A 25115-nucleotide genomic window follows, 5' to 3' on the forward strand; every position below is an offset into this window, starting at 1 on the left:
TTCCGTTGTAGCATTTATGACGCAATTTATCACGTGGTATATACACACACTGGGTACGTTCAACTCCAATCCATGTACTGAAACAGAATGTTTGATAATGTTGTTTTGTTATGGGAATCGGAACGAAATAAAACAAACAAAAACAATGGGGCCATTTGGTAATATGGCATCAATATTCTTTCTTTGGTTGAAATGCTTTTTTTAAGAATAAATCGTTTAAAAAAATGTAACAAATTTTCGACGCTTAAACACACAGAATTTGAGACACACACACACACACACACACATGCACACCCACACAGATATACATACACACCACGCACGTACGCACGCACCACGCACGCACAAACTCAAGCACGCATACACACACTAGTTAAGACTTATATTTACTTTATGTTATAAATTATTTTGCTGTACGAAAAATAAAGAGAGAACCCTGACAGAAATCATCCACCGTATACGTATAGTACAGATAGATAATGTACGTGTTTAAAACTAATTCTGACTCGGAACGATGAAGGTGGTGAAATGTAAGTCGCTGAAAATTCTTTGAAGTATTTTAAAACTTGATAAAATATATATATATATTTACTTAAATCGTATTGGTTTTGGTACTACCTATTGATCCTGTAGATACTTGTTTCGAATTTGGACTAGCTCAGAGAGCCACTATGAACATTGCGGCTCCTTGACTTGTCAGGTGTGTGTGATATTGAATTCGACCTCCAGGTCAAAAATTCAGTATCACTTACATTTTTATTTTACATCCTTTCGTATAGAATATCATTTGATAAGCAATTTTTAACAAATTTGAACTATTTCTTCAAAGAGATAAAACCAACTATGACGGCCGACATGGATCAGTACGTACAAATATTTGCTTAAATTGCAAAAGGTATTTGAATATCATTTGCCACTTGTTCATTGTAAATTCACTTCTTTTTCATATCTAACTAGTGTTGTTAACATTTCAATTGAATTTATTTTTCAGATGTGATGTTGGCCACTATCTTGACGGATGTTGGCGGATCAAGTACAGGTAATAATGTAAGCTTTAAGCTATATCCACAATCCTTATACGACGATAAATGCATAATATAAATAGTGAAATAAATAATACCTAAACTATGTACACGAATCAAGTCCAAAATATGACTTATATGTGCATTATAACACCATGAGTATTGAAGTGTCACTTAAACAACATGTATAATCAAAGAGACAACATTCATTGTTTACTTCAATATTGCGCTCCGATTGGATTAACGCGACATCATTTAACTATTTTTTATACAAACGTATGTTGTCGATTACACTTTTTTTAAGAACAAATTCTCAATGGCAGAATATACTGTTAATTTTTAATCTCAATGAATAATTTTTGTTAATGTAAATATAAGTACTGATCTCTTTTTTTCTTGCGTATATGCTGTAGGAACGCAGTAGGGCAAAAGAGCAAATGACCAAGAAGCTCTAATGCGCTTTATAGAAATTGCTCGCGTGTCCTACTCCATTGCTACAGTAGAAATAGTTCATAACATTTTAGATAATACCATTAATTTATTGTAGTGTTTTGACGTGTACTTGGTATTACAAAGTTTAAACTGATTGCCAGTGAATTAAATAATTGCACAAATAGTTATGATTCCCAAGAGCAAAGTAAATAAGCTTAACTGCTAAATTGGAATTGCAACGCGATTTACTAGCAGCATAGTTAACTGCAAAGATTTCTGACATTATAAACCGTTTATATACATCCAAGGTTGTTTTGATGGAAAATGGGCGACGTGTTTCGAATATATCTACGGGCTTCCGTGACAAAAATTCGTCATGTTTCTCGTGTAACAGAATAAGGACCCTGTGGAAACGCTTATCATTCAAACACAGGATAATCTCATATGCTTTATTTCAAGACGGTGCAGTACGACTATCGGGATCAGGACCCAACAGCTATCAAGGCCGCGTTGAAATATATCTGAATAACACGTGGGGAACAATTTGTGACGATTCTTTCGACAACGAGGATGCTCAGGTCGTTTGTCGCATGCTTGGCCTATCCCGGTTTGCAACGATTAATTCATGTATTATAATATTCAAATAAGAACAAGAAACATAACAAATTCTAATTTCGTTTGTGTTTAGTGAGCAACTTCAAATATATTTTTACAATCTATACTTCACCGTTAATTTTTAATGGTGTACGCTGAATGCTGACATTCACACTTAAAGCTCGGGTGCTGTAGCAAAGAGCAGTGCATATTTTGGACCAGGATCTTCGAGTATGCCTATTTTGCTTGACGACATCAGCTGCTCGGGATCTGAAAGCAGTGTGCTCAGTTGCAGTCACCGACCTATAGAAACTCACAACTGTGGACATGGCGAAGATGCGGGCGTTATTTGTAAATAGTGTAAGAGGATACTTTGTAACAATTTTGTTTGTATTTGAATTTTCCATATTCTTCTGTGTCGCTCATATTTTTGTCCCATTAATAAATAGTGCGCAACTGTGTTTGTGTTATCCGATTTTTAATGAACTTTGAACCATCATTACTTTTGAAATCTCATTTATATAATTATAGTAACCGTGTTCTAACATGTCGGTCAAAGAATTAAAAAAAGAACAACATAAATAACCCGTACTAATAAATCTGAAAAAGCCAGTTTTCCACAGGTACGTTAGTGATGACGGCCATAAAACCAATCCTAATTGCTCTGTCGAAAAACGTCAATATATCAAGGGTCCCACTGATCCTACGGATCCCATGGATAGTGGTTTAGAAGCCTGTCATAGATATGGGAAAAAATGGGGTCACCGCGTGACCAGTCCTGGACCAATTGCGTTGCGTCTATTACTTGCTTATTTACTCAATGCATGATCATTCTACAAGTGCCATTTCCGGATTGAACTTCAATCACACGTTCGTTCTAGTACCTCTTTCTCAAGAGCCATATTCGTATGGCTCATTTGTACGTGTATGTCTCTCCATCAGTGTCAGTTTCACCTTTCCCGTGTGCCCAAACAGGGCCTTTGTTAATACTTTAGATACTGGGCGTGTGCCTGTAGTTTCCATTTTATTACCTATTGCAGCGTGTTATTGAACATAGTTCTGACAACAAGGCGATGTTCACTTAAATGTGTACTTCGTATGAATAAATGAGAACAAATATGAATGCACGTATTATGTTATTTTCATATCTAGTAAAATACTAACCAAATGCCACAGTGTTTATACGACTCAGTTAAATGAATAAGAAATCACCAATTTCAGCCAGAGTAAAGAAACAATAATACCTACCGAACAAGGCTTTTACATATCTGAATTGGTAAATAGTAAACTCTGTTACAACCTTACTCGGTGACATACGTAAGCAACATCGCGAACTAAGCTGTAAAACGACATGGAAGTAGAAAGTGAAAGTTTGTGTTCTCTGTCGAATGATGAAGACTTTGTCAGTTTATTTGTTATATTGTTTTGCAATAATATACACTTAATAGCTCAATAATAATAATAATAATAGCTAATTTGTGAGTTCAAATACATGATAATTGTCAAACAATTTAATCCCAAAAACGAGTTTTATATTGCAGTCAAGTCGTGCTTTGCTTTGGATGAACATTTTTTTAATTAAAATCACTATTAAAGAATTAAATCCCAAAAAATGACGTGAAATGAAACAAACTTTGAACTGTTGTTAAAATAGATGATCATTTTTCATCTTGTCAAATGTCACCATTCAAACATCACACGCTAGATGCATTGTAATGTCCTGTGTTGGCATATTAGAGACAACTACATGCATGAATGCAGTGCGCCTAATACGACGGCCAATGTAGGTGTTATAAAGTATTATCGTAGTTGTTAAGAGTAGGGCTCGCTCACAGTGGTCACTTTGCCTCTTAATCAATAAGTGTTACTTTATATATTCTAACTATTACACAGGAACTCATGCCCTTTAAGTGCACATGTGCGTACTACTGTCATACGAGCGACGTTGGAATTCCACTATGAAAAAGTAGGCCTTGCTCGCATGATAACAGTGCAATCCTAGTGACAAACACGTCATGTGATGACCTTTTCTACAAAAGTAGAGCCATTGTCAGACAATAAGACGAATACCACCAGAAGATAGATGATTATGGCAAACTCCTGATAATGCACTAAAAATATGGCGTATTATTTCTGTCATATTAACCTTATTTATTGTCAACATCGTAGGATACCAACGGTTCACATATTTCGTGACATTCGAATGAATAAAGAGAAACTGAATGTTTGCACATACACAAAATATGAAATATACACACACATACACACAGACTCAGACTTAATTTCAGTTCTAATCATGAAAACAGTTTGCTATACAAAACTGCCTATTTTTCCTAATGGAGAACAGAGGTGCTGGAAATAACGTTTCTGGCAAACTTACATAACAGGCATGTTTTCTCACTTAATGTTTTGTCTACAAACGTTAAAACTTTAGTCATTTGAGTATAAGCATGAAAATGCAATACATCGATACCGCACATATTATTTTCATTTATCATCGTAAGGATTTCGCAATTTGCATGACCTTTGTAAATGTAATCGTTTGTACTTTTGTTTTTAAAGTTTGTTTACAAAATAAAATACCGTTTTAACTATTCATCGTATAGGAGTTCAAAGCAAATCACAGCCGAGGAGAAGAATTGGTGCCATAAGCTAATGTGGTTCTATACACAAACATATATATTAATTATTGCCTGCAGCTAGCAACATATAGACACACACTACTCCAAAAGACGCTCCTTGCGCATCCAAGAATTCCTTGAACCCTGCCATAACGGGCCTACACAAATGTGTATGACTCGCTATGCGTTTGTTATTACTTATCTTGGTAAGAAATGCTAAGGAAATCAAGATATGAAAAAGCTTTCAAAACAATTAGGACGTTTAATGAAATATTTACATAAAATGGTATTCCAGATTCCAGTTCGAAATTATTCGGGTATTCCCAATTCCGGCAGGTTGGACATCCTGATCTATTGATACAAGTATAGACGTTAATTTGAGTTGGGTTTGTTTTTAAAAAAACAAAATCAGGGGGGTCCAACGTAATTTATTTTTGCGGAAACTCAAGTGAGGCGAATGTTAAATGTGGAACAAAATGGCGGTTTGGTAAAGTATTTTGGTGTTTTCGGAAGATATTTTAACCTGGTAATCACTTTTATCCCTTTTTTTCCATGAGGCCAGAGGAGTAAGCTCTCATGTCTTTGTTTTAACCCATGTTCCTAGAGGCCTTAACAGAAAGGTTAATGAATGTATTAGCTGAACGATAGCTTCTTTACAAAGTGAAATTAGAAAACTGCTTGACTTAAAACTGTACTATTCTTGTACATGTTTTAGCTATTTTATATTGAGTTTTTGCATCATTTTCTTTTCGGCGGCTTGTGCACTTAACATGGGCAATACACGGCTATTTTTTACGTTTAATCATCTTTCATGTCTGGCGAAGAAGTGTTATGCAGGTTTTGTTCGATGCAAAATTAGAACAAGCGTGCGTTAATACAAGTGTAAAAAGACACGAGCTGTTAGACATGTTAATATTTATTAAAAAAAGGCAATTTTGGTACCCAATAAGAACGTCTCGCGTATTTGATATGCAAAATTGTTTACTAGATACACTTGTATAATTTTATAGCAATTTATATATGTGCTCATAAAATTAAACCCCCTGACAATGGCTTAACAATAAGAAGATCGGCATTGAATTTGTGCGTTAAATGGTTTGACTTTTCGTTTCCTTCTGCCCCTGTTCAATGGCAAAAGAACAAAACAAAGATTTAAGGGTTGGTGTTACATTCTTGTTCGCCTTTCTCGTAAATTTAATTTCATCCTTTTACTTACATTTAAATTTCGGGGCCGATCAAACGTAGCTTAGGTGTCAGAAAACAAAGGAATATTTAACGCACCGGTTCTTATCGAGGGGCGACATGCGACAAGTCACTTTCAAATTTGAAATTGTGTCTTCGTTCTGACGCCTGTAACAGTCGATTAAAGATTAGACAGTGCTGGCAGAAACCATCCACCATAAACATAGATAAATCTCGTGCGTATTTCTATCTCTTTCTTTGGCATAATTTCGACTAGGAACAATGACGATCGGTAAATGTAAGTCGTGGCAAAATCTTTGGAAATTTTTTAAAACATCATAAAATATAGTTATTGAGTACTGGATATTGATGCAGTAGGTTGTTTTCCATTGACATATATTTTGAATTTGGACTTCTGCAAGTCGATATGCAATAATCTACAAGTCATCATGATAACACATTTTGGCTCCTAGTATAAAATTATTATAGAATTCATTTTGGCAATCTACTAAAAGTTGAGCGGCCGCAGCTCGCACTAAAGATTGCTACAATGAACTCTTAACTGATTTGGTGTTCGCACTTATTTGACCCATTAGATCCGCCATGTAAAGTCACGTGTTTTTTGGCGCGAAAATTAAACCACTCAGGCGTTTGTTTCATTAAGTGAGTGTCGGGCAATAAAAAATTGTCGCATCTTTGTGAATATGTTTAAAGACAAATAAAATGGATTGATGTTTGTGCAAAAAAATGAAAGCATGGAAACACGAACTTTTAAGGTACTTTAACTTTGAAATCAAGTAATTCTTCGTATTTCGATTATTAGTTTACCTAGGAATGATTGCAAAGCACAGAACTTAACTGGGATGACCTCGTTAAGATTTTTATCCATAATGATCAACGAAATATTGCACATTTTGATTTTGAATTTTCTTGATTGGTTATAAATTATAAAGAGCATATTTAAGGAAGAATGCTTGAAGAGTATTTAAATATTTTCACATAAATATTTGATTCTGCACTAAAATGTGGTTAGTACGATTTTGATGACTGTTTACACGTCTATTTTTTTAATTCAAGTACACCGACAAAATATGCTCTTTGAAAATAAATAGTATATTCACTGTAAATTCTACCCTACATGATATGGAGATACAATAAATGGGGGTAAATCCTCGATTGTCATTGGCACACAGAAGTCCAAGCTTTGTTAAGTGCATTTAATATTTATTTTTATAATACACTATTCTGTTTAAAATCCGAGCAGAAACATATTTTTAACATGCTTCATATTTAAATTTTGAACTATTTTTAATAAACGCTCAAACAAAATATATGTAAATGTCATTTATCACTTTTACATTATCGTATATATTCAGCTTACATATTCCACATGTGTACATGTTGTTTTCTTCTAAATTTAATTATTTCTGCAGATGTGATTTTGGCCATTATCTGGATGGATGTGGGCGCTCTTGGTAAGTTCCGACTCTCATATGTATAAGGCGCGTATGGGCTTAGGTGGCAGAGTTCGCGTTCACATCCCCATAAGTATGGCTTGCAACGGTGATTCGGCCACTAGCATTTATGTACCCATTTCTACTGCCATTTGTTTTAGCGATGATATCAAATACAAGTAAAAAAGTGTCATTATTATTTTCCGGCAGACAGTTGGCCATCACGGGTTTTCTGTCCGGATATGAGAAGTCAGAAGATTTTCTAAAGACATGTAAAGAAATGAGAGTGACAAACACATTCCCTTGTTCGATGTAAGATTAATAATGTATGTCATGTGTTTCCGGTCATTTTAGAAAAATCCGAGCAAGGGCACCAGCGTTGCCAGGTAACGAGCCTTGACGCAGCGTGCCCGGGGTCGGAATATTCTATAGGAGGGATTTCTAATCAGCCAGTGCTAAAAATAGATTTACTGATAAGCACAGTCCATAGCAACTGTAACAGGTGACTAAGAGCCTATGTCTTTTAAAAAACAACACTCTGTTATAACACAAAATGAATATTTCTTTCATACCATTCCCTTAACCTTAAATATAGTAAATCTTTTGGTAGAAGAAAAGGACTTTCTGAGGATCATCCAGGCCCTAAGCTTGAAACATATACATTAGCATTTTGAAAAATAAATGTAATATAGCCAGATTTATTTTTAAAAATAAAACTATTTTTGTTTTTTTGCTTCAATTTAAAGAAACCTTGTAACCGAATAGGTATTGATATTACATGTACATACTATTGTGGTATTAAATAATAAAAACAATTTTACTAGAACTATTGAAGGTGATTACAATATGTTTCAGATTTTACAGCAGATTGATAAATATGCCAGAAACAGAAAGGCCTTAAACACTAAGAGCTACATCTGTATCAAAGAATACGTTGAAGTTTAAAAGGCTCTTTTGCAGTATGACAAACAGACGTTCAACTCACCTTAATACATAACACAATATTCAGATTGATCAAGTCTTGCAGGAAATGTGCCATATGTTTGTATGCATATACATGATACCTTATACGATTAAGGACGACCATTTCGTGCGAACATTCTTACTTGTGTGTTTCATTAATCCAAATTTAATTTAAATGCAGTGACCAGCTGTGAAGCGGATTCCACTCAAGAGAATTCAAAAAAAGGGAAATAGGGTATACATACTGTAAAAGAAAAAAATATATGTCTTTTAAGCAGCTTCTAAATGATCTTTTTAGTTCTTACACTGGCATCACCATTTATCAATTTAGTCATTTATATCAATCCCTTACACAGAGTTTACATTTTTCGGTGAAGGAATCTGTATTCTTTGTAAACAAATAAAGCAACTTTGAAATGTATTATGTGCATTCCAGTTCTGGTGCTATAACATTTCTATCGGATGTGAATAAAGGGAGCAAGTGTGACAGGAACATGGTCATAGCTTCACAGTTTACGCACATCTTATAGCCTTGCGAATTAGTAATTGCTAATGGGGGATTTAAGACATCCTTCAGTATAAAAAGTGCAATTGCCCATTTTACCATTTTTAAGCGGCATTCAGAGACATTGAAATTAAATAAATACACTCTAACGAAACACAAGAATGTATTTAGTATTTTATTTTAATATCTGTATTGACAACACATCGATGTATATATATATATATATATATATATATATATATATATATATATATATATATATATATATATATATATATATATATATTTGTACTATGTGTGTACCAGATATGTTACACACTTTTCTGTATAAATCATGACATTGTGGACTGTTTTTCATTGATTCATTTACAGGTCAACTGGCATAATCCGTCATCAACCGGCAATATAATGACCTTGTCTTCCCTAGCTTTAATACAGGCACTGCATCTGAAACAAATAAATGCAATTAACTTCTTAATCATAAAACAATCATAAAACATCGAAACCTATTTTATACATTTAGTATCTGGGTAGATATCATTTATTCACAACTACGCATTATGACACACACACAATATCAGCTGTATGATAAGACAGAGAAAGTGTTCCTGTTTCTGACCAACTGATATACATTGTATATATCCATTTCATATGCATGTTTACCTAAATTCTAGGCTAGAAACAATATTACAATATATTAAGAATTCCAATGCAGCTGTTAGACAATTTTTTTATGTTAAACATACAGCATACCATATCATCACAATATTATACGTTTTCTTAGATGTAAACATATATACATGGATTGCATAAATTGCTTACCTGTTTATTAGTTCTGGTCTTTTCCCGGATGAAGTTAAACCTCAGCAGCACTGTCTCCATTACTTAATTCAACAATGGAATTCTGAGAGAAACTTTGCACCAGGAAAAACATTTCTAGTGAATGTTACTGCAAAAACATCAGGAGTAGCAGATCAGAAGTCAGAAGTAGCCATTGTTTACATTTCTTTGTAATACCTTCCTGGAAATTGTGTATCACGTGGTACACATAGCAAAAAGCAATGACGGGATGGAACACACATGATTGATATTATTTCTAGTATAGAACACATTTTTGTACATTTCACCAAGTGTAAAATTTTGTTAAGAAGCTATATTTTTGTAAAGTTATTGTTTATGGAAATCATCTATTGCAGGGGCGTAGCTTCCTTTAGTTCCTTTAGGCCGCGGCCTACACATTTTTCAGAAAATCGAATAAATAATATTGCTAAATCTGCAATAAAAACTGAAGGCATAGTGGGTTAGGGGCTTAAATTTGAAATCCCGATAAATGCGCCTTAATATAAATTTAATTCAAGGTAAAAAAGAGTGATATTGTTGTTCTCATTAATGTTTTTACAACAAAACGCACCAATCACAACCTAGCTAAAATAAAAATCGGGGTGGGGTGGGGGGGAGGGGTTGACACCCCAAGAAAGTGGCCTACACATTTATTTTCGTCAAGCTACGCCCCTGTATTGAAATATCATAATTGAGTTTACTTAAAGTGTATAATAAAATAAATAATAAGTATTACGTCATATCACGAGACTCATCTAGCATGGGGGTCCCAGATTATAAGCATTTTCATGGCCGAGAGTGTAAGATTAATTCAGAGCCGAGCGTAAGGTGTTTTGCGGAAACGAGGATAACCGAGTTTCCGCAAAACACCCAGCGCGAGGGTCGGGATGAACCTAGTTTACACGAGCGGCTATGGTAAATGCTTTTTCTTCCACCTCAGTTAAACAAAATTAAGTAAAATTGTATTTTTTTTTTGCTGGAACCCTTTTGTGCGTTGTGAAAATCAATGTGTATGGATATGTGATAATTCGTGGTTGTCATGGATATGCGCGCAGTGATTCAGATTATTTTAATAGTCAAATCGGTCTTTAAATAGTTCTGAGGAGAGTGAAGCATTGTTTATTGAAAGGTACGTGAAAACTGTTTTATGGTGACATTTGAAGCGAGAAATAATTAAAAAGCATTCTAAACATTGCCACAGTATGACTGAACTTGTTTATGTCAGTTTGAAAGTGTTGGTCTCTGAAAACTTATGGCAAAGCAATCCTGATCAAGGAGTGCCAAAACCAAAAAGAACAATGGTTCTAAAATTGCTCTTGGCTTCACAGGATGAAAAATACAACAACAACAGCTAATTATCATGCGCTAATGCGTAAGTTAAAAACCAAAGTGCTCCGTCTTTTTGGTACACTAAGTTAAATAAATAGATCATTTGTATGGAGTGTAGTTATATATTTCAGCCTTGCAGTGCTACTCCTGTCAAGGCACCAACGATACCAGCCAGTGTCAAACAACAACAACATGCAATTCATCAGAGGTAAAGAACATTTGACACAACTATAGAATATTTATAATTATTATTTTTTTATTTATACACATGTATTTTGTCTGACCCAAATTTCTCGAAAAGTCCCGGTGTAACTGTGTAAAACTGGGCATTAAGCTTTCGATAACTCAGATTTTCGAACAATTTGAAATATTGCATTCGGTTATGAAAATATTTCTCTTAAAATTATATTTGCCAACCTATGAAACTCCTTTTAAATCCAATTACTAGGTATGACATGGTGCTAATGTTGATTCGATATTTTAGCACTAATAGTAACATTTTCTTCGAAAGACGTGCTTTACAAACAAATCTTCACGTGCCTCAGGAAACATGGTTACAATGGGTTGTGCTTCGCTGCAGGTAAGATTTTGTTTTTTATTTGATTTTTTTCTATGGGAAAGTAATATTTGCAATGCATTATCAATAGTTCCTTTCTCTATGATTTACACAAGATTTTTGTCAGATAATTAGAAGTTCTTAACCGTCATGCGTTTTATCGAATAGCAAATGTAAGCTCTGTGTGGGGTGTTGTAAAAATCTACCTAAAAGTTTATCAAAACAGTATTAACATTAAAATATTGGGAGCAATTATAAACCTTTTGCTAAAGTTAGTTTTCAATAAGAGTTCGTGTTTTTGTCTGTTTGTTGTTTCTGTTTTTGTTGTTATGTTTACGGTGCTTTATGACAGACACAACAAATGGGGAATATCCCTTTTTCTTTCGGAATGCACGTACATGTACAAATGATACAAAATATTAAGTGAAAACTTATTTTCATACGAGACCGTTCAAACGCATTCTTGGCAATGAGGGCTCCATTTAAACTAGACATTAATTTGTTTTTGCTGTCAAAAATGGTCAAAACAGAAATCTTACTAAAGCTTATGTTCCGCGAAAAATTGTGCTTTACCTTGTTTCACTGTTCAAACATGTATCGATATATGAATTATTGCTTGCCAGCTGTCTATCCTCGCTGAAAAAAACTTGAGGCATCCGCCTAAACATATATACCAAGAACTACTCTGGTAAAAATGCACACAAATACTTCTAGGGACTCGACTGCTAGTAATCTGAATAGAACCTGTCGTTAAATTAGAAACCATAAATAACATGCAACTAAACTTATTGATATTTTATTACCCTTTTTTGTTAAGGATACTGATAATGGCATGCTTTGTTTTCTTTTTGTGATTGTCTTTTCCAATGAAATGAATACAGGTTTGTTCAAGCTCGGTGCATCACGGGGGTGGGGCGTTGGTCGGTCGAGCAGTGCTTGGTGACTGCCACGAATGCTGCTCAAGAAATTTGTGCAATAAAGCACTTTGCAACCACCTAGACCGTACGTAGTAAACATTACTATCACAGAGTTTGACTAAAGTATGGTCATGGGATGACAAAGGCTGACATGTGGCTCGCCAGAAATGAGTCCATGCATCATTTTGGAATAGAAATGTTTCTTGGGGAGAGGGGTAACTATGAACACAACTGCCAACATTTTAAACTACTTAAATTTCGGCTGAGGAGGGGGCGAATGTCAAAAGCAAAAGATTGTGCCCCTAAGTTACACCCCACTAACATCAATTCCTGAATAATGGTTCAGATATTGATAAGTGCAAGACCATTACAAAATTATATAGTAGTCAATAACATGTTTATTTAGATTAAGTTCTAATTAAATGATATGAAGTATCTTATTCATGGAAGTCAATGTATCCGTTCGAAAAACATTTTTTTGTGGAGTCTGGTTTTCATTGTTTGTATGCAGTTTTCTCTTTCAAACGAGGTCAACAGTAAAAGTAAAAGTACACCTCCAGTTTATTTGGTTAATTATTGTGCCTTATTTTTGTGTCTATTTTACACAACTATATTCGGGTTAAAGTCTTACTTCTCAAAAATGAAATCACACACAAACATGTAAATGTGTTCAAAATGTGATCGTTAGATGTTTGAGTTTTGTAATTGCGTAGTCTGTCTTAAACGAGCAGAACAATTCAACGTCAAACTATTGCAGCATCTGTGTGTGTGGATGACGAAGCTACCGACTGCGCCAGACTTCAGTCACTGTTTGATATATGCAATGGGGATGCGGAGAAGGCTGCGAGCATATGTCCTAAGTTCTGCAATTTATGCACCTACAGTAGGTACCATTTACTTCTTTTGCACTGGATGAAATCTCCGCAATCTGACGAATAAGTGTTTCTGTTTTTCAAACTTACCTACGAATATAAATTAAACTTTTATACAAAGTAGCATTCCATGATCGTGTAAAGTTCTCTTCTCTTTAAAGTTAATGATAGATTTAGGTATTTTTATCTGTTATTTGTCATTTTAAATTTGAATAGAGTCGAATTCGTTCATTTTAAATATAGTTTTATTTCCGAACGTTTAATATACACCTAACCTACTTTGAATTTGGGTATGGAAACATCAATCGACGAAGTTTACTTATATAAATGAGCAGACCTTTCCATTCCATTGAATTATCCAAAGAAACAAAATCCGGAGCAATGCTGAACTGGTCGGAATAGGGCCGCTATATTTTGCTCGCAAGATCATCTATTATTCTTCTGCATTTTGTTACAAAACTCTGAACTTCGCATTACTTTGTGCCGTGAAGTTATATTATTTAACAGTTATGTTAAAAATTGTAACGAAAATCTTAAAAAATAACAGTTTTTGGAGATAAACGTTTAAGGCTTTTAACAAAAACACATTCAGTACATTTAAAAGTCACACCATATAAAACTTTTGTCTCTTCGGCAAATTAGGTTTCAAATGACATCTATGTATCTGTTATAGTATTTTGCCACATTGATTTTTAGGAAGCTATACGCAGTTTTTGGTGACCAATTATGAAAATGGTGATAAATTTCAGTTTTTGTAAATGAGCGTTTCTGAAACTCATTTAGAGTCTTTGACGAGTTTTTTTGTTATTGTTAAATGGGTATGCTAATATACATATGTAGTAGCAAAAATGGCAGGTGTTTTAGGTCATTAGGCGGCCTTTAGCGAAATTATGTGAATTCAGCCGATGAGTGCTCTTCATTGGATTGTGATGATAAACGGGGCGCGAGGCAAATTACGAATCTAGTGCGCTAAGGATAGAGGGCACATTTGCTCCGTGTCTTAACCTTTATATTGCATACTAGTATGTTTTAGCTTGAAAGATATGGCTCTGCTACAGTATTTTCTATCGATTACACTATTTACATCAAAGGATATTACTGATTGGGAGATTGAATATGTCTTGCGAAAGAATAGTTAACTCGTGTAGGAACTGTTAACGTTGATTTCAGAGTTAATCCTCTTGTGGATATATTAACAACATTTTACCGCGTTACTTTAGGAATGACGTCACCATTACGTTATATGTACTTCCGTTGTGTGGAAAATTCCCAATAAAAAAATGTTCTTATGATTGATAGACATGTTTTCACATGCTCAATACACTGTAAATCAAAACTATCATTATTCCTGAAACTTTTATACCTTAAGTATCTATTCTTGCTTGATTTATCATTTAGAGTAGAGATTAAAGCATAAACCGCTGCCCTATAGTTAAAAGGTCATTTTGAAAGATCTGTCATGGCGGACGGTGCAATATTTAGAGTTTGTTTTTCAAGTGGAGTGATTTTTCTTAGGAATAACTTGACCCCCCTTTTTTATTGGCTTAAAAGGTAATTTAACGCTCGTACTTTAAGAATATATGTGGTTATCATAGCCTGCATTCGCTCGAAATGCCTTTAAATGTTGTCTAAAAATTATAATTTTACATTGAATTATATAGGGAATAACAATGGTGGTGTGTAACCTTTAAAGTAACGCACTAAATACTGAGTGGTCACGTCTAAGTTGGTGTTATCTGCCCTAGACTCACTGAGATCATTGTAGATCACCGCTCTATGAAAATTTGTCAACAGAGGAATATCCGGACTGACTTTCGTGCCTGTTAACTATGCATGTTTTCAATTTGACTATTGTTTCTTGATAACTGAAGCAAATGGACAGTGGTCGGAATGGTCCTCCTGGTCATCTTGTTCCATCACATGTGGAGAAATGACACTAACACGGTCAAGATCTTGCACAAACCCTGCTCCCTCCCCAAGAGGCAAACCTTGCGTAGGCTCCCCAGCGGACCACAAACAATGTGTTCTGGAAAAATGCCCTGGTAGAGTCCAATTCATGATCTATTTTCTTACTAAGTAAGCTTTTTAAAATAAGAGTCAGATACATAAACTTTCGTCTAATGTTATATTATATGTTCCTGTTTTATTTCAAATCATGTGTCTTTATGTTATTTTATATTGCCAATCATCATTCTATGTGACTTGAACACTATAGTTTAAGTGTAGTATAAGTTGAATAGCTGTGGCTTTCTTGTGCCTATTTTGCGAGAGTATGCATGCACACTATCATTCGTTGTCATTTAATTCAGATAACTGTTTGCCTTTTTATTCGGAAAACTGCTTAGCATTTTATCTTGACATATTGATATCTTTTTCATATCTGGTAACGATCTGCCATTTCTCGCGATAAATTATCACGGATTACAGATTTGCCACTTTGTTTGTAAAACAGATTTGCAGATTAACAGATTAATTTTAAATAATTATTTTTGCGATTTATGTCGGATAGTAATTATGCTTTGACATATCTTATAGGATGCCTGTTGAATCGTCAATACAAATAGCTGTTTTGAAATTAATACAGGATCACTGTTGCACCATTTCTTTTGCAAAACCCTTTCTTAACTCATAACGGATATTTCCTTTACGACACATCTTAAATATATTTTTACGACAGATTATTTGATAATTATTCTGACATTAGTATTTGGTGAATGTTTCGCAATTGATATGGATCTCTGTTTTGCTCAGTATCTTGAACAATAATTTCAGATTAAAGTGTTTGGCAATGTTATACTATTTGCTTTAGTTCATGGCGGTTGGAGTGGTTGGGTCGGATGGGGTACTTGTTCAGCAACCTGTGGAGTTGGAATTCAGCATAGAGAAAGAAGCTGCACGAATCCGGCTCCGTCTAGATTCGGCGACCATTGCTTTGGGGACTCAACAGATGATCGCGTCTGTGTAATACGACCTTGCCACAGTAAGTGTTCTTGTTTTTAACATTCCCCAGACCAAATACTACAATAAGTTAAACTTTACTAAACATCGTCTTTGATTGCTAAGCGTTTCGTCTTTTATGTTTTCCTGGTATCTCGTCCAAATAATTGGCTCAAGACCACAGTTATCTGCCCTCCGCCCGTTGATTAAAATCCGGATGTTAATACAGAAAATAGAATGAAAATTGATGAAAGAGAAGAAGTGGGTGGTCTTTTTGCACAGTATTGCAAAAAAAGTTGTTTGTAGCCTTATTCCGTCTTGACCTCAGGGTCATATATTTCTACTCAAATTTGTGAGACACCGTATTGGTCAACCTTATGTTTTCTTGTGATTAAGTTTTGCGTCTTGGACTGTTCTACAGCAGCCAGTTACTTGATTTTCAATTGTGACTGTTTTAAAGTGAAAAGCCACGTTAGTGTCTAAATTAAATATATAGTAAAAATAACTGTGGTCTTAGGCCAATTATTGTATTTCAGACGGGGGTTGGTCTTCGTGGCAAGCCTGGAGTTCTTGCCCAGTTTCATGCGGCGGAGGTTTGAAGGTGAGGTTTTTAACAAGTCAAAAATGTAAACCCATGTCTGAAAACCCTTCCGACCCCACTATTCTTCGTAAATACATTGGGGCGAAAACGATTATTCGAATTAGGTTTATTATAAGTTTAAAACATCCTAATAAATGCTTGAAATGGAGGGATGACATGAAGTGATTGATAACATATTAATCCAAGAGGACGCCATGATGCACGTTAAAGATTAAACGCGATTTTTCAGTTTTTTTATCAAATGGTAAGAAACGTCCTGATCTCATCCAAATTTTATTTTTTTGAGAAATGTTAGTAATTTAGTGTACTCTTTAGTGTATGTTCATTTATGCAAAACATATCTTGAAATATATCGTTTAAGAAACGAACACGCCAATGCAACAATCCAGCGCCTTCCTACTTTGGTCATGATTGTGTAGGGGATGCTATCGACACAATGATATGTAACAACACTCCCTGCAACACTGTTGGTATGTATATGAATATAACGGTACGGTATTGTACGGGTAATCGAGTACAACACTTTCAATAAATATAGAGGCGTAATCTGAAAATATAATATATATATATATATGTAATTCATAATATAAACGTAAGTAGCAACATATAAAGATCTAAAACACTGTTAAATAGCATGTGCGTGTATATTCCCCAGTCGTTTGTTGTACTTGTACTTTTTGAGGATTGTTTTTCACGTTTGCAGACGGGCACTGGTCTATATGGGATGATTGGAGTCAATGCACCGTTCCATGTGGCGGAGGATACAAACAGAGGCACCGCTCCTGCAACAACCCCAGCCCCTCTCAATTAGGACAAGTGTGCATAGGAAGTGATATTATCACAGTACCATGCAATGCCAATGAATGTGGCAAAGGTACGTGTTATGAAGGGAACATATAAGTTACGACGCCGCCGGACTATCCATGGGCGTTGGCCCACGTGAAAATAATTGTATTTCCTGTTGTTTGGTTTTAGTTTAGAGGCACCATATCTGGGCTGGTCGAGGTTTTCATGTATGGAGCTGAAAACAGCTTGCAAAAGGAAAAGTTAGATTCGGTAACAAGGCTGGGTATTGCACGTGTCTTACCAAAATATCATTCTATGACACCACAATGTTTAAAAATATAGCAAATAAAGTTCTAAAACAAAGCCACAAATATGGAGAGGAATGACGAAACAGTTGTTAACGTTGTCAAAATAAGTTTATTAAGTTCTAGCAGGTAATGCATGCTCGAACGGGATTTTCATTTTTTTTATGTTTGTTCAAAAAAAACATACAACAACCAACGCTAACGTCTATTTCCATGTGTTAGCGGATCCGTTATTGTAATCTGCAGCTACATTAATTTTGACCTTGATTTTGTTTCGTATTGACCGGATTGCCTTGCCTTTGTGGGTGTTTAATACTTCTCCCTTCTGCATTTAAGGTTAATTCTTATATTTTGTCTGCAAGAATAATTCCGATGCATGGTCACTAAATTTATATATTGGACTGACCATAGACCATAGAGAATACACAATACACGTACATTAAACATTTACTTATATAACAGACGGTGCAGTGAGACTATCGGGATCAGGGTCCGGCCGCGTTGAAATCTATCTGAATCGCACTTGGGGTACAATTTGTGACGACTCTTTCGACAACGAGGATGCTCAGGTCATTTGCTTTATGCTTGGCTATTCCAGGTAAGTATTTCATTAGATTCAAAACAACAAAAGCATAATAACTCGTAAACCGTTCGAATTAATTGCAAAATAAGTTGGATTTGTTTATTTTTTTAGATTCAATATTTAGGTCAATGTTTGTTTACAATGTAAGGTCGGGTGCTGTAGCAAAAGGCAATGCATATTTTGGCCAAGGATTGTCGAGTATGCCAATTTTGCTTGACGACCTCGGCTGCTCGGGGTCTGAAAACAATGTGCTGAGTTGCAGTCACCGTCTTAAAGGGCATGCCGACTGTGGACATGGTGAAGACGCGGGCGTTATTTGTCCCACAAGTATGTATTGACAAATTGGATCTAAATATCTTTCTTTTATTTCTCGTTCTGTGTTGTTTTTTTAGATATTTTACTCTCTTTTTAACATTCGCAACATTTTTGCATATCAAGATGACCAAACTTAAAATAACTTTATTTCATGTCAATATATGTCGGACATTTAAATCAGATCATGTACCTGCCTGTTCCTAGTCAGTGCGTTTCTTAAACTGTAGCTTTTTCTTTCGGTGGCATGTATGTATTTAGTACATATGTTTACTTGTCTTAAATGCTTTCACACTTTCGTGTATGAGTTAAACACAACATAATATAAACACGAAATTATTTAACATTATTTAATTTTAAAGACGGTGCAGTGACCTTATCGGGATCAAGTTCCAACAAATATCAGGGCCGCGTTGAAATATATATGAATGACACGTGGGGTACAGTTTGTGACAATTCTTTCGACAACGAGGATGCTCTGGTCGTTTGTCGAATGCTTGGAATTTCAAGGTTTGCATCAACTAGTTTATGTTACGTAATATTCAACCTATAATAATAAAAACCGTGAAAGCTTAGAAAAGTCAGAGGATTAAAAAGTATTTTCGTCTGCTGAATTACATCGCTAATTGCTATGGTATATATTGTATACTGATAGTTATATTGTAGTCCGGGAGCAGTAGCAAAGAGAAGTGCACATTTTGGGCAAGGGTCCTCGAGTATGCCAATTTTGCTTGACGAAATCGGCTGCTCTGGATCTGAAAGCAGTGTGTTGAGTTGCAGTCATCGTCCTTTAGGGCAAAACACCTGTGGGCATGGTGAAGATGCGGGTGTTATTTGTACTACAGGTATGTTTTCACAATTCGATTCCCATATCATCATTTTGTTTCTCGTTCTGTTTTGTAACTTATTTCGTTCATTATCAAATTATATTTACATAAATAACAAAATTAGGAGAACGTATTTCGATCTCAATATCAGTCGGACATTTGGATGAGAGTACAATTATACAAGTCAGTTCCTACAGAATGTTATTCTTAAACCATAAAGCAATTTTTATGGTACATGCATGTAATGCATTACTTTACTTTTCTCTATGTAAGGTGAGAAACAATAAAAGTTAACCTGTATATATTTTGAGTTCAAAGTTTGAGCATACAGACACGAGATATTTTTTGTGAGAGTAATTATTTCAAAACGATACAGTGATGCTCTCAGGAACAAACTCCAGCAGCCTTCAAGGCCGCGTTGAAATCTATTTGAATAACAAATGGGGAACAATTTGTGACGATTCGTTTGACAACGAGGATGCTCAGGTTGTTTGTCGTATGCTTGGCCTACCAAGGTATGCATTAATAACTCCTTGAAGCATATTATTCAATTGAAAACAATAAAAAACAATTACTTAAATACAGTTTCGAAGTAGTAAGCAAATTTAAAAATGTCTTTGTCTTCTGAATTCCACATTTAATTGATGAGTGTAACTTAAACATTGGTATTAACACTTTAAGTTCGGGAGCTGTAGCAAAAGGCAATGCATATTTTGGCCAAGGATTATCGAGTATGCCTATTTTGCTTGACGACCTCGGCTGCTCGGGATCTGAAAGCAGCGTGCTCAGTTGCAGTCACCGACCTATAGGGCATGCAGACTGTGGACATGGTGAAGACGCGGGCGTTATTTGTCCCACAAGTATGTATTGACAAATTGGATCTAAATATCTTCCATTTGTTTCCTGTACTGCGTTTTCGATGTATTTTACTCTCTTTTTTAACAATCACAATTATTTTGCATATCAAGATTACCCAACTTAAAATATCTTTATTTCATGTCAATATCTGACGGACATTTGAATAAGATCATGTACCTGCTTGTTCCTAGTCAGCCCTTTCCTTTAGCTGTAGCGTTTTTATTTGGTGACATGTGGGTATAAAATGCATAAGTTTACTTGTCTTAAATGCTTTTGCACTATTTAAAATAAAAGTAAACGTCAATATATTTGTATGAGTTAAACGCTTCAGTATACACCCACGAGATATTTAAACATTATTAATTTTTAAAGACGGTGCAGTGACCTTATCAGGAACAAATTCCAACAAATATCAAGGCCGCGTTGAAATATATCTGAATGACACGTGGGGTACAATTTGTGACAATTCTTTCGATAACGAGGACGCTCTGGTCGTTTGTCGAATGCTTGGAATTTCAAGGTTTGCATCGATTAGTTAATGTAACGTTATAATCAACTTAAAGCAAAATAAAAACACACAATGGCTTAGAAATGTCAGCGAATTAAAAAGTATTCTGGTCTGCTGAATTGCATCGTTAATTGTTATGGTTTATATTGAATACCTACAATTATATTGTAGTCCGGTAGCAGTAGCAAAGAGAAGTGCACATTTTGGGCAAGGATCCTCGGGTATGCCAATTTTGCTTGACGACATCGGTTGCTCTGGATCTGAAAGCAGTGTGTTGAGTTGCGGTCATCGTCCTTTAGGGCAAAACACCTGTGGGCATGGTGAAGATGCGGGCGTTATTTGTACTACAGGTATGTTTTCACAATTGGATTTCCGTATCATCGTTTTGATTCTCGTTCTGTTTTGTATTTTATTACTTTTATTATCAAATTTTTGTGTAAATGAATGACTAAATTAAAATGACTTAATGTTATTTCAATGTTAATGTCAGTCGGACATTTGAATGAGAATACAATTATACCAAACCGTTTCTACAGATTGTTATTCTTAAACTATATAGCCACTTTTTCTGTTACATGCATGTATACAGTACATAAGTTTACTTGTCTCTATGTTAAGTGAGTAACAATAAAAGTAAACGTGTATATTTTGAGTTAAACGTTTGAGCATACGAACACGAAATTATGTAAAATTATTTATTTCAAATCGGTACAGTGCGGCTCTCAGGAACAAACTCCAGCAGCGTTCAAGGCCGCGTTGAAATCTTTTTAAATAACGAATGGGGTACAATTTGTGACGATTCGTTTGACAACGAGGACGCTCAGGTCATTTGTCGCATGCTTGGCCTACCAAGGTTTGCATTAATTAGTACTTGTAACATGTTATTCAATTGAAAACAACGTTAAATGACGACAAACACAATTACTTTAATTTAGTTTAGAAGAAGTGAGCAAATATAAAAATGTCTTTGTCTTCTGAATTCCATCATTATTTGATGGGTGTAACTTGGACATTGGTATTAACCTTTTAAGTTCGGGAGCTGTAGCAATAGGCAATGCATATTTTGGCCAAGGATTGTCGAATATGCCTATTTTGCTTGACGACCTCGGCTGCTCGGGATCTGAAAGCAGCGTGCTCAGCTGCAGTCACCGACCTATAGGCCATGCCGACTGTGGACATGGCGAAGATGCGGGCGTTATTTGTCCCCATTGTAAGAGCATATTGCTTTTATTCGTTTCAAACTCTTTTTTTAATTTTCCTATTTCGCATTTTTTTTTTGACCTGCAAATAAATTAAGCAAAATCCATATTAAAATGGGTTTAAACAATGATTATTTCTGAAATCTCCATTTATAGTCACTGTGTTCTGAACGGGGGTTGCCAAATTGCTTATACATGTGACATGAAAATGCGAATAATCAGACATGTGCGATATAGCAATTCGTACTAATAAGTCCGAAAAAGCAAAATTTCATATTTAAGTTACACGTCGTAAGTGGTGACAACCAATCACATAAACACACATTACTAAACAACTTTGCCAAAAGTTCCCACGACTAGTGTTTTAGAAAACTTGCATGATGAATAGATATATTTCTTTAAACTATGACTTGCCTATTAGTTATATTATCATTTGTTTTATTCTAAAGTGTCCTCAAGTTAATGCATACTTTGATTAGATTAACCATTTACGTTTTTACTTTGGACTGACCTTCGTTCACACGTTCGGTGTAGTACCTGTTTTTCCAGACTTGAACAAGTGTATTCGGCATGACACACGTGTACGCTGTGTGTCTCGCGATCACAGTCTGTTATGTCTTTGCCTTCTGCCCTTAAACAGTCTTTTTTAAACATGGTCCCTATAGTGTATTGCCGCAAATATACACACCTTAAAGTTATTTTTGGAACGAACGTGTGTGTATGGACTACTGAGTATTTTTTAATAAAAATGCAACAGTTTGTGTTGGACAAGTACATATATCATATTGATAAGCGACTTGTTATGGAAATATGTATATTTAATACTGTAATTATTTGCTTAAGTAACATTATCCAGTAGAAAGTTCATAGACCCTGTATACTGTCATTTAATTATTATAAGGCTGTAGAAAATATTTTATGATTTTCGCTGCTTATGTTTGTCAAGTGTTAGAATTTGCTCTGATGTCATGTAACTCGTCATGTAAACCGGGTACAAGTTATGTTTGGTTTGTGGCTGTAGTTTCCATTGTTTATTTTCAGAGTGTTAAGAAACAGAGTTCGGGCAGCATGTCGACATTTCTTTGCAATGTGTATGTTGTAAGAATACTGTAAGAATAAAGGAGAAGAAATGAGAAAGCGCATATTTTCTTGATGTTTTTCATACCGAGTCAAATACAAACCAAATGCCAGTGTGGCGGTTCAGTGACTAAGGAATAGTCCAGTTTCAGCCAGAGTAATTAAAAGAAAGGCCACGTGCACCTCTGACAGTCCTTGGAAAAGTTTATGATAGAAACGGTGAAGGTCGTCTGCTTATTTTTGTCAAAATATTTCCTTTTGTCACCGAAGGAATTCTGAGTGCGATATACTGGGTAATTCTTGGAGTAGAAAAAGTTCGTCTCTGTGACCTTTTCTGATGGCATATGCCGCCGTCTAAGAAATTACAAATAACTGTTTTGATTTTGATTAAATGTGCGTTTCTCTGGTAACAACCAAAAGCCATATTGAAAGAAGAACAATACAGGAATAACTATAAATTGTTATTTAATTTTATTTTTTGCCGCAATTTATAAATTTTGAATGGCCGCAAATATTTGTAAGGCCTAAACGTTTAAACTAATTTACATCAAGATGTGATACACTCATTAACATTTGATGCTTCCTTTGTCTTCATAATTCTTAACCCCATGATTGCAAAGAAAGTTAAAAATGAAAATCGAGGCGACCTTTTGTTTTCATCGGAGGTTTTATACTGAAGTAAGGTATTTGACCGAGTTGTTTATTGAAAAAAATAAGTAAACTTATTTTAATGCGTTTTATGTTCAATAATGTTTTATCCCTTCGCAAATTCGTTACAAATTTGAGCCTTGGGCTTGAACGTCCTCCAATCACACGTGAATTGATGGATGTGGAACTTAAGATTCGATCTGTTTAACTACCGACATTGAAGAACCCTCACGTATTGGGTCATTTATGACCATGTTGAGTTTATAAATTGCAAGAAAACTGCTTTGAAAATAGGGATAACGTACGAGTTTTGTTTTTATTTGTCTATGCTTTATAATATATTTTGTTTTATTCCCTTACACCTTCCTCAGTCATGCATTCATAACCTCTACGAACCATGCCCACTCCGGCTCTGTGCTTCTCCGGAACCAGTTACATCAACTCTAATGAAGACTTTGTGTATTAGAATTATTTGTAAAGTTTATATGCCAGCTCACAGGCATCTGAATCATTGTTTGTCACTTAAATATTGTTTAAAACCATTTTGGGTACATACAATGAGATAAACAACACATCTGAAGATATTTAGTGTCTTTGATATACAAAAAAGAAACAAGGTATGTAACTCAAACTTACCCGATTTCACGGTAGAGTCCAGTTTTATGTAAATTTCGCAACCAACATATAAACAATCCATTTTTAAATAAGTGACATGGAAAGAAGAGTCAATTACCTTTAAAATGGTGTGCGATATGTTGGTAAAACTATATTGTCTTTAGACAAACAAGCATAATTTAATGTAAAATTCTCATGTTTTTCTTTAGTCGGAAAGAGTACAGCAAATTAAAATCTTCAATTTTCCCCGTGTAAACAGTACTGAACACAGACCTATTAAAGTTATTTTATGCTTCAGTGTACAGATAAATTAATTCCATTCCATTATATCACGAAAAGACTAACATCACAATGTTAGAAACAACTGTATCAGTCTTATACTAAATCCTTTTTAAATTTCGTAGGCACCCGGCCATTTTACCGACAAGCGCCCAGATGATGTCATTGACATGTACATTTAACATCTTTGTACCGGCTTGAATGTGAGCCACACAAGCTTGGATGGGTCAAATACTCTTCTTTGGAGGTTGATCAGAAACATCTGAGCGCTGTCAAGAGAATGTCCGCCTCAA

General features: G+C 35.0%; 2 protein-coding genes across 2 annotated transcripts; both read left to right on the forward strand.

The window, feature by feature from the left end:
- Window positions 1-513: 513 nt before the first annotated feature.
- On the forward strand, window positions 514-2508 carry LOC128211970 (neurotrypsin-like). The gene is made up of 4 exons (XM_052917160.1): window positions 514-530; window positions 992-1039; window positions 1914-2061; window positions 2230-2508. Exons 1-4 carry the CDS (start codon window positions 515-517, stop codon window positions 2405-2407), a joined length of 390 nt encoding a protein of 129 aa, XP_052773120.1. The 5' UTR covers window position 514; the 3' UTR covers window positions 2408-2508.
- Window positions 2509-7291: 4783 nt separating this feature from the next.
- LOC128210816 (scavenger receptor cysteine-rich domain superfamily protein-like) lies at window positions 7292-23340 on the forward strand. Its single transcript, XM_052915169.1, has 21 exons — window positions 7292-7326; window positions 11074-11150; window positions 11454-11522; window positions 12380-12500; window positions 13173-13298; window positions 15159-15329; window positions 16097-16267; window positions 16761-16825; window positions 17187-17295; window positions 17529-17699; window positions 18379-18514; window positions 18648-18826; window positions 19174-19321; window positions 19478-19656; window positions 20027-20153; window positions 20320-20498; window positions 20869-21016; window positions 21176-21354; window positions 21719-21857; window positions 22036-22214; window positions 23245-23340. Coding segments are annotated over exons 1-21 (2694 nt in total). The 5' UTR covers window positions 7292-7307; the 3' UTR covers window positions 23247-23340.
- Window positions 23341-25115: the final 1775 nt, after the last annotated feature.

Source organism: Mya arenaria, chromosome 12 (genome assembly GCF_026914265.1).
Source record: "Mya arenaria isolate MELC-2E11 chromosome 12, ASM2691426v1".
NCBI lineage: Eukaryota > Metazoa > Mollusca > Bivalvia > Myida > Myidae > Mya > Mya arenaria.